General features: G+C 37.2%; 1 protein-coding gene and 1 pseudogene across 1 annotated transcript; both read left to right on the top strand.

The window, feature by feature from the left end:
* Positions 1 to 326: 326 nt before the first annotated feature.
* Positions 327 to 2,405, top strand: LOC131619272 (cytochrome P450 94A2-like). The gene has a single exon (XM_058890385.1). The coding sequence runs from the start codon at positions 432 to 434 to the stop codon at positions 1,968 to 1,970; it is 1,539 nt and encodes a 512-aa protein (XP_058746368.1). The 5' UTR covers positions 327 to 431; the 3' UTR covers positions 1,971 to 2,405.
* A 5,552-nt stretch (positions 2,406 to 7,957) lies between these two features.
* On the top strand, positions 7,958 to 11,454 carry LOC131657850 (cytochrome P450 94A2-like; annotated as a pseudogene).
* Positions 11,455 to 12,034: the final 580 nt, after the last annotated feature.

Raw genomic sequence — 12,034 nt, 5'->3', positions numbered from 1 at the left:
TTTTTCTTACGATTTAAATGATTTTTTTACATAAAAATTGCCGAAACAATACCGCGAACACCCCATGAATATAGCCATATGAATATAGAGAGTTCATCTTCTATTTTTTTTTTCTTGTATTTCTCTTCAATTATTTGCATGACTGTTGTAGTCCCCACCGGGGTCCCGACTGCCCACGTTATTTCAGGCATTATTAGATTTGGATACACCCATTCAATTATTTACTTTTAAGGGAATGGGATTGACTTTAACAAAACAAGAGTTGACTCACGAATCAACCATTTAAGTTTCAATTACCTAGAAGATTACACCCAAACAAATTTTCCTTATAAAAGCAAGCAGCATTCGTACAATCAAGCGAAGAAAGAAATAAGCCAAGTCTAATCACATTATTGGCTCTCACAACTCAATCATAACATCAAACTTGCAAAATGGAACTCCAAATATTGGTTTCTTGGTTACTTTTCTCTGCAGGCTTCATTTGGTTCTTATTCTTAGCCATAAAAACACAATCCAAATCCATAAAAACACCTTCCTCTACCACCAACACCACAATTCCCAAATCTTACCCCATTTTCGGTTCTGCTTTTTCTCTGCTAGCCAACTTCCACCGCCGCGTGCAATGGACCTCCGATATCCTCCAAACCATCCCTTCCTCCACCTTCGTCTTCCACCGCCCTTTAGGCTCCCGCCAAGTCTTCACGGCTCAACCCGCCGTGGTGCAACACATTCTCAAAACCAATTTCCTTTGCTACGGCAAAGGTCTCACGTTTTATCAATCTATCAATGATTTCCTCGGCGACGGAATCTTCACAGTAGACGGTGAAGACTGGAAGCATCAAAGACAAATCTCCAGCCACGAATTCAACACTAAATCCCTCCGCAAATTCGTTGAAACAGTAGTTGACGTCGAACTCTCCGATCGCCTTCTTCCTGTTCTCTCCGAAGCTTCTAACAACCAAACCACTCTTGATTTCCAAGACATCCTCCAACGTTTCACGTTCGATAACATTTGCATGATCGCGTTTGGATATGATCCAGAGTATCTCCTCCCTTCCCTTCCTGAAATACCTTTTGCAAAAGCCTTCGACGAAGCCTCGCAACTCAGCATCGAGAGGTTGAATTCAGTGATTCCATTACTATGGAAAGTAAAAAAATTCCTGAACATCGGAACAGAGCGAAGGCTGAAAGAAGCAGTTGCAGAAGTAAAAGAACTCGCCAATAAAATAGTTAAGAATAAGAAAAAAGAGCTTAAAGAAAAAGCAGTATCGTTGGAATCAGTTGATCTTTTATCCAGATTTTTAAGTTCGGGTTATTCGGATGATTCATTTGTTATTGATATGGTAATAAGTTTTATTCTTGCTGGGAGAGATACAACTTCAGCTGCACTCACATGGTTCTTTTGGTTACTCTCTAACCATAGTCATGTTGAGAATGAGATTCTCAAAGAGATTACTGGAAAATCAGAAACTGTTGGCTACGATGAGGTGAAGGATATGGTTTATACTCACGCGGCGCTATGCGAGAGTATGAGGCTATATCCTCCGCTTCCGGTGGATACTAAAGTAGCGGCGCACGACGACATTTTGCCGGATGGGACTTTAGTGAAGAAAGGGTGGAGAGTGACCTATCATGTATATGCTATGGGAAGATCTGAGAAGATATGGGGACCGGATTGGGCTGAGTTTCGACCGGAGAGGTGGTTGAGACGGGATGAGGTTGGCAAGTGGAGCTTTATTGGGATAGATTATTATAGTTATCCGGTTTTTCAAGCTGGGCCGAGGGTGTGTATAGGGAAGGAAATGGCGTTCTTGCAGATGAAGAGGGTGGTTGCCGGGATTATGGGGCGGTTTAGGGTGGTTCCGGCGATGGTTGAAGGGATTGAGCCGGAGTACACTGCGCATTTTACCTCATATATGAAAGGTGGGTTCCCGGTAAAGATTGAAAAGCGAAGCCACTTATATGAATAAAAAGGAAATAATAAACTATGATTTTGAAATTTAAATTACTTTTCTCTTGGATTTTATTCTTGAACTATTTTAATTCATCATGCTAGTCTAGATGTAGCATTTTCGTTACTAAAAGGAGTAAGTACATGATGAGTTAAGAATAGTTTAAAAATTATTTATCATTTTAATCATTCATAATTATAAATTAGAGAGAATGATAATTTAAAGATCAGATTGATAGTTTATTCAAGATGAAAATAAAAAATAGCTGTTACAAATTTTAAATGGGTACCTTTATTCCTCATATTTTGTTATAGAATGAATCCTAGACTACTCATAATTTGATAAATTTAGCAAATTTGTAATTTTTATATGACAATATGGTGTAAGGTCATGAAATATTATAATTTAGATGAGTAGGTACAAAATTGAAGTAAATGAAAATTTAAAAAGAAATTGATAGAAATGATAGAAATGGGGCGCCACACTCTTTTTATGATTTAGAAAAGATGATAAGTCTAAATGAAGACCACCACAAAAAATTTGGTTTCTTGATAAGATCAAAATATGGTCCAATCAAGAACCAAATGAACAATGCCTCTAAAAACAACATGTTTAAGAAAATTCAACTTGATTTTCCTTTCATGTTTAGCTTTCTATTTATAGATAATAGCTTACGATAATAACTCAAGAAATTTTCCAACTTTCGTCCATTATCAGGGCCGGCCCTGGGCCAGAGCAAGCAGGCCTACAACCCAAGTCCAGGGCCTCAAAATTAAAGGGGACTAAAATTTTTTAGTTTGGGCTTTATGAATTGTAATAATAAAATTATTTTATATATATATAAATTTTGAAAGTTGGGCATAAATGTATTTGTAGCACAGCAGAAAGCTCTTTTTACTTTGATATGTTGGAATGTGAGTTCAATTATTCAAACTTGATTTTATGCTTTTAATTAATATTTTATTTTAATAAAATGGCAAAGAATCTGTGCAGTGCCAGTATACCGCTATTAATACATTCATTGCCAATGGAACTAAAATTTTATTTTAATAAAATGGCAAAGAACCTGTGCACTTGCCGATTAAACTAAATAAAATATGGAAATTTCTTTATCCACCCCATGTTTTCTTGGTGACCCCTGGTGAAAATCCTAAAATACGTCTTTTTTTAATACCGCTATTAATACGTCTTTTTTTTTCTTCAAAATTTGTCTTATTTTCGGAAATGCATTTCCGAAAACAGGATTTCGGAAGTGTGTTTCCGAAATACTGTGTGTTTTGTAGATTAAGCAAAACAGCCCCTCCCCCCAATTCATTTACCCTAAATCATTTTCAAAATCAACCTCAAAGAGATTTTTTGCAAAATCAAGTTTCAAGGCTACATCGAATGCTGTTTCTACTTGCTCCACTACATTCAAAAGCTACTCAATCACTTCAATTTGTAAGTTTCATAATCCTTAGACCCATAATTTAAATGCATGTTAGGGTTGTTAGAAATTACAAAAACGATATAGGGGTATGTTGTTAGTAGTATTTAGGTTGTTTAGAAGCATTATAACATGTTAGAACTTTGGATTTTGGGGTCTGCCATGGAAGTTGCAGAATTTGACTTCGCAAGGGTGTTTCGGAATTTCATTTTCGAAAACACCTCCCTCACCAATTTCGAAAATGAACTTCCGAAGTGTGTCCAGAATTGATTTTTTATTTTTTCAATTGTTTCGCATTCTTATGGATTTCAATTGTTTCAGGAATATGGAAGGCAACCCAGCACGCATCAGACAATGGAGAGAGACCCAGACAGCGTCGGCTAAACGCGAGCGGGCGGCGCAGCTGGCATCGACGCAGGGACGGGGTCGTGTGCGAGTACCCGTGCAGATGGACGAGGGTACTTCCTCATCTGGATCGAGGAGTCGTCTGGCTCGGGTCTCTTCTTCCCGCCAGCAGGAGGTACGAGAGGAGGAGGAGGAGGAGGCAGTTAGATACCAGGAGACGGAGGAGGTACCAGATGTTGACCATCCGCATGGGGAAGGGAAGGAGGGCTACCCGGGATGGCCCATTGACACGTCCTTGCTGATTTCCTACCATGAGCACGTCGCTCAACGTGTCTGGGGGGAGAGGTATTTTTATAATTTGTCTGACTTTATTATTTAATCGTTTTTTATTTAGCTTTTTATTCCATATTTTCTTAACAGTCTAATTAACAGTGTTTTTTTTTGTTTTTTTTTGTAACAAGAGAGACAGACTTTAAAAATGGTGAACCACGCCCGGAAGATTTTCGGCCTCTTTAAACCAAAGGCGCAGTGGTTTAACGACGCGGTGACAGCTTCGGGGCTAGGTGGGCTGTGCATGACGGGGTATACCACCATCAGCCACGGCATGCAGGGGGCCTTTGTGGAGCGGTGGCATAGGGAGACGTCTTCTTTCCACTTACCGGTTGGGGAGATGACGATCACCTTGCACGATGTGCAGCGTCTTCTCCACTTGCCGATTAGGGGGATGCTGCTGGACCATTCCCGGATCCAGAGGGTCAATGCCATCGAGTGGATGACGATCTATCTGGGTATGGAGCCAAATATGGCTGACTTTGAGTGCCAGACGACAAATGGGCCTCATATCCGGTTCTCCATATTGAGCGCTTATTACGAGCACCACCTGGTGGCGGCGGCCGGATCCGAGGATGCGGAGAACTGCCTATTTATGAAGTATCACCGTGCCTGCGCTCTCCGGTGCTGGTTCATGTTTTTGGTAGGCACTGCACTCTTTGTGGACAAGAGTGCAAGATACTTCGACGTGACCTACCTCCGCTACTTCATGGACTTGACTACCGCTCACTAGTGGAATTGGGGGTCAGCTATTCTGGTATACCTATACCAGATCCTGCACACTTCTGACGGTACGTTTCATTTTAATTGTTTCACATTTATATATGGTTCGTATTTATTTTTAATACATTATCGTGTCTGTGTTTCAGGGCTGGATCATCTCCTACTTCCCCCGCATCCACGACTTCCACATTGATACTGCGTACGAGGACGCCATGCCTAGGGCCGCCCGATACGTTCTCCAGAGGGGGAACAATGCAGTGGGACCATATCGTGGGTACCTCGGCCGCACAATGCACGATGACATAAGTTGGAGGCCATTCAGCGACTACACTGCTATTGTCGCCTTTGACAGCATCTCGTTATATTCTGGCTGGTTGGCATGCGGGACCAACACCATGGTGAGGTATCTCCCTGAGCGGTGCATGCGACAGTTTGGATTTGTGTAGATGATACCCAGGTCACCTTTTGAGGCTGCTCCCGACACAGTTACCCGAGTGCAGCTCACTGGCATATTTGCGGATTGGGAGCGTCATGTGGTCCCAGAGGAGTATCGTCGCATGCAGGTCACCCAGGACTGGAACAGTGTGGAGGGGTATGTCACATGGTTCTATCGGGCTGATGACATCCGACGCTCCCGACGCTCCTAGGCCAGCATACGAGGAGCTCCTGGAGAACCAGCAAGCCGAAGATGACCATGCAATTGATCTCCTGTCGATCTGCCAGCGGATAGAGATGCTTGGGCGGGACGCGTTGGACCGAGGTATCATTGATCAGAGCGATCCAGAGGTAGTCGCCGTGGTGGAAAGGATCGTCGGTGACGCGGGCCGTGCGACGGCATATAGGAGGCAGAGGAGGTCCCAGGGAGTGAGGGTTAGGCATACCCAGTAGGGGTTCGGGTTTATTTTTCTTGTATTCGGATTTTATTTCGCACACTATTACTCGTTTTGTATATATATATTATTTGGATTTTATTTATCATATTAGTATTTTATGTTGATATGTCGTTTATTTTATTCGGTGTATTCGTATAATTTAAAATACTGGACTGTTAAGAAAAACATAAAATTATTATTAAGTTCTTAGATTAAGAAATATTAGATATAATTATTAATAGGTTGATCTTGTTTTTATAAAAGATATATTATAAATTTTATTTTAAAATAATATATTTAAAATGAATTGGATATAAGTGTTTTTTTAATTAATTCTTATGTAGTTCTAACAACAACTAAAAAAACAACTAAAAAACCTATTTCAATATAATTACTATTAACAACTTTCACTCTCTTATTACCTAAAAAAAAGCGCTAGAGAAACTTAATTCAAATTATTTATGGTTTTTTTTAATAAAAATATATATTATCATATTTAATTTATAATATATTATTAAAAATTTAGTAATATTAATATTATTTATAAAAAATAATTATTTTTGTTGGGGTCCATTTTATTATTTGTTCTAGGCCTCTAAAAAGTCAGGATCGACCCTGTCCATTATCCTATCAATAATGACTTGGGATTGAAAGGTCACACATTGAAGGTGGTGGAGAAAGTGGATATTCATTGCCTTGATGAATAGTTGCAATTTATAGCCACTTCAATTAATGTATCACCACCTTTATCTTTCTCCCTCCTTAAAGGTTTTGTCTATTTATTTCTTGAGCCCATTATTTACTAAGGAATATAAAATCCACGAAATAAAAATCTTATGATAAGTTAAAGCTTCTAGGTTGGTTCTTCTTGGTTATAGACTTTCCTCAACTTCTCGAAATAAAAATTGTCGATTGCACATTATTCATACAAATCAATACTCTTGGGATGATGGAAATTGACAATCCTATGTTCCACCAGGTAATATTGACGATCACAAAAGACAAATATAACAATCTTATGATTAAATGTAAAACTGTGTTTTAATTATTTGTCTTTATTGCGGGATAAGGCGAGATAACTTTTCTGCCAATTATAACTAAGGACCCATTCAAAACTTATTTTAGGCGATGAGTGTCGCTCCTTTCCCCTGCGTGGGGTGGGAGCCACCTTTTTTTTTAAACTCATAAAAATCATACGGGATAGTTGTCGTATCTCTTAAAGGGCTCCGTCTGCATACCTTTGTTTGAGGGGTGATTTAAAATAATCAATGTCTTTGTAGCTATCTTGCTTGTGCTTGACCGTAGAGGCCGTGTCATTTTTGGGTGGACGCCTTCGACTGTTTCTTATGAACGGTCATCAAAGTTGTTTATCCAATTTGTTTATTTACTTTGAGGTTGACGTTGGTCTCTCGTGATCCTTCAAAATTCAGTTTATGGTGTGTTCCAAAGGGATTTCTACCTTCATGAACCCAATTGGCCTAGCCTCGAAATGGTTTACTTCGAAATCACTATTGGAGAAGTGATTAGATTTCTTGACGGTGACTTCTACAATACGTCACTTTACGGTCGATGTGGATTAAGTATGGTTTTCCTCTCATATTCTACTATCTCCAAGCGAATTGGCAAAGCTGAGGGGTTAAACTTGCTAAGACGAACCTAATTTGGACGTCTCTGTTGGTTCCTCCACACAAAATTATCAGAAAGATGAGGACACATTCCTCTCACCTGCTTTTTTTATTGAAGGTTTGAGATTTGTTCTTCTACGGGGGTAAGTCATTCAATCATCGAAGGCCAATGGATCTCTGTCATCGTATGCATTCAAATATGATTGATAGAGATTTGATTGCTCGATTACGCCAAGTCAGAAGTTTTAACACGAATTCCACTACCTATGAATGTTTCATATGCGTTGTGTAGACGATGGAGACAACGATAACTACCGATAACTCTACACTCGAGATTCTGCTTGTCTTCTCAAGTCTTTGCCATTCTAATGCAACTCGATCCTCATTTAATGGTTTAGTATCAATTTTTGTTTGGAAGAGGTACTTCAATGACGGATCATCGCCGAATTTTTCTGTGTTGTGGATCTCAACGGTGATGATCAATTACAGTGGGATAAAATGGAATATATAATAGATCTCCTTATATATTGCGATGTACGAGTGGATTGATTCCTTCTCTTTGTTCTGATAGAGATCTGATTTTGGATCGAGGATGATCTACTTGTGAAATTTTGCAGGAATTATGAGTCAATTTCCAAAGACGGTGCCCCTGTTCGGCTGTGAAACCATAATTCGTGTGTATCAATGGTGAAGAATCTGGAATCAGTAGTGTTGATTTTCGATGCAGGGGCGCAGGATCGACCTACAAGGTAAGCATTCAATGTCCAATTCAGTTAAGAATTCAAGATGCGTGTAGTAAAAAATGGTAGTCATAAAAGTGTCCCTTGAATATAACACGTGAGGGATTTTATCCGATGGATTGTTTGAAACGACTTGTATCAGTTTGGGGCTTGGGCCCTTTGACTAATCCCAAAAAAAATAAAATTGCTGTGTAATAATTCTAATACATTTTACTCCCTCCGTTTTTTATCATAAGTCGTTTTAAACTTTTCACACGTATTAAGAAAAATAATAACTCTTGTGTGAAAATGAGAAATTATGAAGGTTTTTACAAAATTGTCCATCATTAATGACACGTGGAGGATAAATTTACTTTATTAAAAGAAGAGAGAATAATAAATATTTAAGGATATAATAGGAAAAATATCATTAATTATTTATTGAAATTGTAAAGCAACTTATATTAAAATACAATTTTTTTTTAAAAATAACTTATAATAAAAAATAGAGGGAGTAGTGTATAAGACCATCATTATTTCTATAAATAAATTACTTATTTTAATATTACAAATGTATCTAATATATTGATGCACTGCGCGAGGCACACGGTACTAGGAATGGATACGTTTACATAACTATTTTTTATTTTTATTTTTGGTAATAAACGTTTACCTAAAAATTATATTATCACAATTTGGATATGTCGGAGGCTGATTTATTTCTTCCTTTTTTTGTTTTTTTAAAATAATCATAGCATTCGAGCTTTTTGTAATTACATGTCAATTTGACTTTTGCTTTACCAATTTTAAAAGGTTTGCTTTGCCTTGTTCCGGTCTCTACTTGCCATTACCTTTCAATCCTTTCATTGGTGGGTTTTCATGGATGATGTAATAATACAATACTCATTTGACGTTTTCTTCTGGATACCATTACACATCTTCAGCTCTAATTAATTTTAACACATTATATTTATTCAAAAATAATAATAATAAATAAAAAGTAAACTATAACCTTTTTCTAATTTGAAAAGTAGATTGAAGTTGATAAAAAAGAGTTGACTTACGTATCGACTGTTTATTCAAAACTCAATTACTAGAAGAAGATTATGTCCAACATTTTTCTTATAAAAGCATTTCTTTTTTTCACATTGAAGCCATGAAGAGATATAAGCCAAATGTAACTCGAAACATTGTTTCGCTTGAAGTATACTTTAAAATCTTTGTTAAAGAAAAAAAAAATATATTTTGAGATTGTTATATATTTATCATAGTCTAGATATTATAAGATATTTATAATATTTGAGAGATATTATAAGATTATAAGAATATCTTTTATTCTAACAATTAAAAAGATATGTTTTGGGATTTATTATGGATTTGTTAGATTTTGACTATTATATATATATATATATATATATATATATATATATATATATATATATATATATATATATATATATGTATCTCTTCTATTATTATAGTGTGACAATCTTAGAGCTTACATCAACAAGGGAAAATAAGGGTTTAGGGAATTCAAGAGAAAACTTACAAAGACAAAGGTTTTTGGGAAACCTTTGGAGATATTTAGGGGGATTGAGAAATACTTCTAAACATCTTGGGTTTGAGTGATTCATATATTGAGAGTTGGAGAAGTTGAGAAACACTTGGGTAGAAAATAGGATTTGTTCTTTGGAAAATGTGAAGACTATTTTCTTGTAACTCATTTGTAATCTCTTGTAACAACTTTCTGAGTATAGTGAATTAGAGAGCTGCTCTCTCCCCTAGAGTAGATTGTTTGATCGAATTGGATAAACAAACTTTCGTCTTTTTCTCGCCTTATTTTGTTATATTATCTGTGTACGAATTATTATTGTTGTAGATGCTTTATTTTGGTTGCTACTATTCTTTGCCTCACAAATTGATATTGAATTTTGTCGTAATTCACAATAAGATTCACAACAGCTTCCATGGATACTTTTTTCTGCAAATCTCGTTTGATTCTTCTTCTTAGCAACAAAAACACTAGTAAAATCCTAAAAAACACCCTCCTTTTCCACCTTCATTCCCAAAGCTTACCCTATCTTTGATTATGCCTTTTCTTTATCAGCCAACTTTGACAGACGAGTGCAATGGATCTCCGACATCCTCCAAACCTTCCTTCACCTTCGTCTTCCATCACTCTTTCGGCTCCCGTCAAGTCTTCACGGCTGACCCTGCCATGGTGCAACACATTCTCAAAACCAATTTCCCTTGCTACAATAAAGGTCTAATGTTTTACCAATCCATCAATGATTTTCTCGACATCAGAATCTTCACCGTCGACGACAAGACTTGGAAGATCCAACGACAAATCTCCAGCCACGAATTCAACACTAAATCCCTCCGCAAATTCGTTGAAACTAGTTGACGTTGGATTTTCTAATCGTCTACTCCATATTCTCTCTGAAGCTTATATAAACAAAACCATTCTTAATTTCCAAGACATCCTCTAATTTTCACGTTCGATAACATGATAGAATTTGCATACGATCCAGAGTATCTACTCCCTTCTTTTCTCGAAACACCGTTTAGCAACAACCTTCGACGAAGGCACACGACTCAGTAGCCAGAGGTTAATTACGATGACCCTATTGATATGGAAAGTGAGGAAAATTCTGAACATCGAAACGAAGTGACGACTGAAAGAAGCAGTTGCAGAAGTAAGAGGACTTGCCAGGAAAATTGTTAGGGCTAAGAAAAAAGAGCTTGAAGAAAAAGAAGTATTGCTGGAATCCGTAGATCTTTTATCGCATTTCTTAAGTTCAGGACATTCAGATGAATATTTTGTTATCAATACTGCAATAAGCTTTATCATTGCTGGGAGAGATACAACTTCCGCTGCACTCACATGGTTCTTTTGGTTTCTCTCTTAGCATAGTCATGTTGAGAATGAGATTCTCAGAGAGGTTAAGGAAAAATCGGAAATTGTTAGTTATGATGAGGTGAAGGATATGGTTTATACTCACGCGACGCTATGTGAGAGTATGATACTATATCCTCCTCTTCTAGTGGATACTAAGGAAGCAGCTTACGATGATGTTTTTCCAGAGATGGGACTGGGATAAAGAAAGGGTAGAGAGTGACTTATCATGTATATGCTATGGGAAAGTCTAAGAAAATATGGGGACCGTCCTGGGATGAGTTTCGACCTGAGAGATGGTTGAGTCGGGATGAGGATGGGAAGTGTGAAGCTTTGTTGGGATGGATCATTATAGTTATCCGATTTTTCAAGTTGAGCCAAGGGTGTGTTTATGGAAAAAAATGACGTTCTTGCAAATGAAGAGGGTGGTTGCCGGAGTTCTGAGGAAGTTTAGAGTGGTTTCGACTATAGGCAAAGGGGTTGAGCCGGAGTACAATGCATACATTACCTCAGTAATGAAAGGTGGCTTCCTGGTAAAGATTGAATATCGTAACAATACATGAATACAAATAAAATGATAAGCCATAAATTTGATATTTAATTTTATCTACACTAGTTTTTGAGTTATAGGAATAAGAATGTAATAAATAGTACTAAGTTATTTTTAATTCATCAAGATTGTTTCTATGCATCATATTTTGATGATGTTGTGAAAATGATGTCAAGAAAAGAGTATAATAGGGAACACAATGAGAATCAAGAAAAACAACAAGGATTGGTTATAACTGTTATTCTTTACTTTTTCTGTGAAACAAGATTGCAAGTGTTACAAGAATAACAAATAACCCTCTCACTCTATATTAGGATTTGCAGTATGCAATAATTAGAGACTAGTATGATATTTATAATAAACCTAACATACTAAACTAGTGGGCTTTTTCACAAATAACCATTACAAGCCCACTTAGGGTACAAGCTAACTTAAACAATTAGAAATACTAACAACCCTAGCATTTCGAAACCCACATACTAGAACACACTTCGACTGCAGTATGTAGGTCTTCGACACATTCTCTGTTGAAACAGGAAACTACTATTCGACCCACTAGAGTTCGATCTAATTCTCAGAGATGCTATGTTTGA

This window comes from Vicia villosa, linkage group LG1 (genome assembly GCF_029867415.1).
Source record: "Vicia villosa cultivar HV-30 ecotype Madison, WI linkage group LG1, Vvil1.0, whole genome shotgun sequence".
In the NCBI taxonomy this organism is placed as follows: Eukaryota; Viridiplantae; Streptophyta; class Magnoliopsida; order Fabales; family Fabaceae; genus Vicia; species Vicia villosa.
The sequence above is the reverse complement of the archived record's forward strand: the minus strand, read 5'-3'. Positions and strand labels throughout refer to the sequence as shown.

Coding starts and splice junctions, on each gene's coding strand:
- LOC131619272 (XM_058890385.1), top strand. CDS start 432: ATGGAACTCCAAATATTGGTTTCTTGGTTACTTTTCTCTGCAGGCTTC.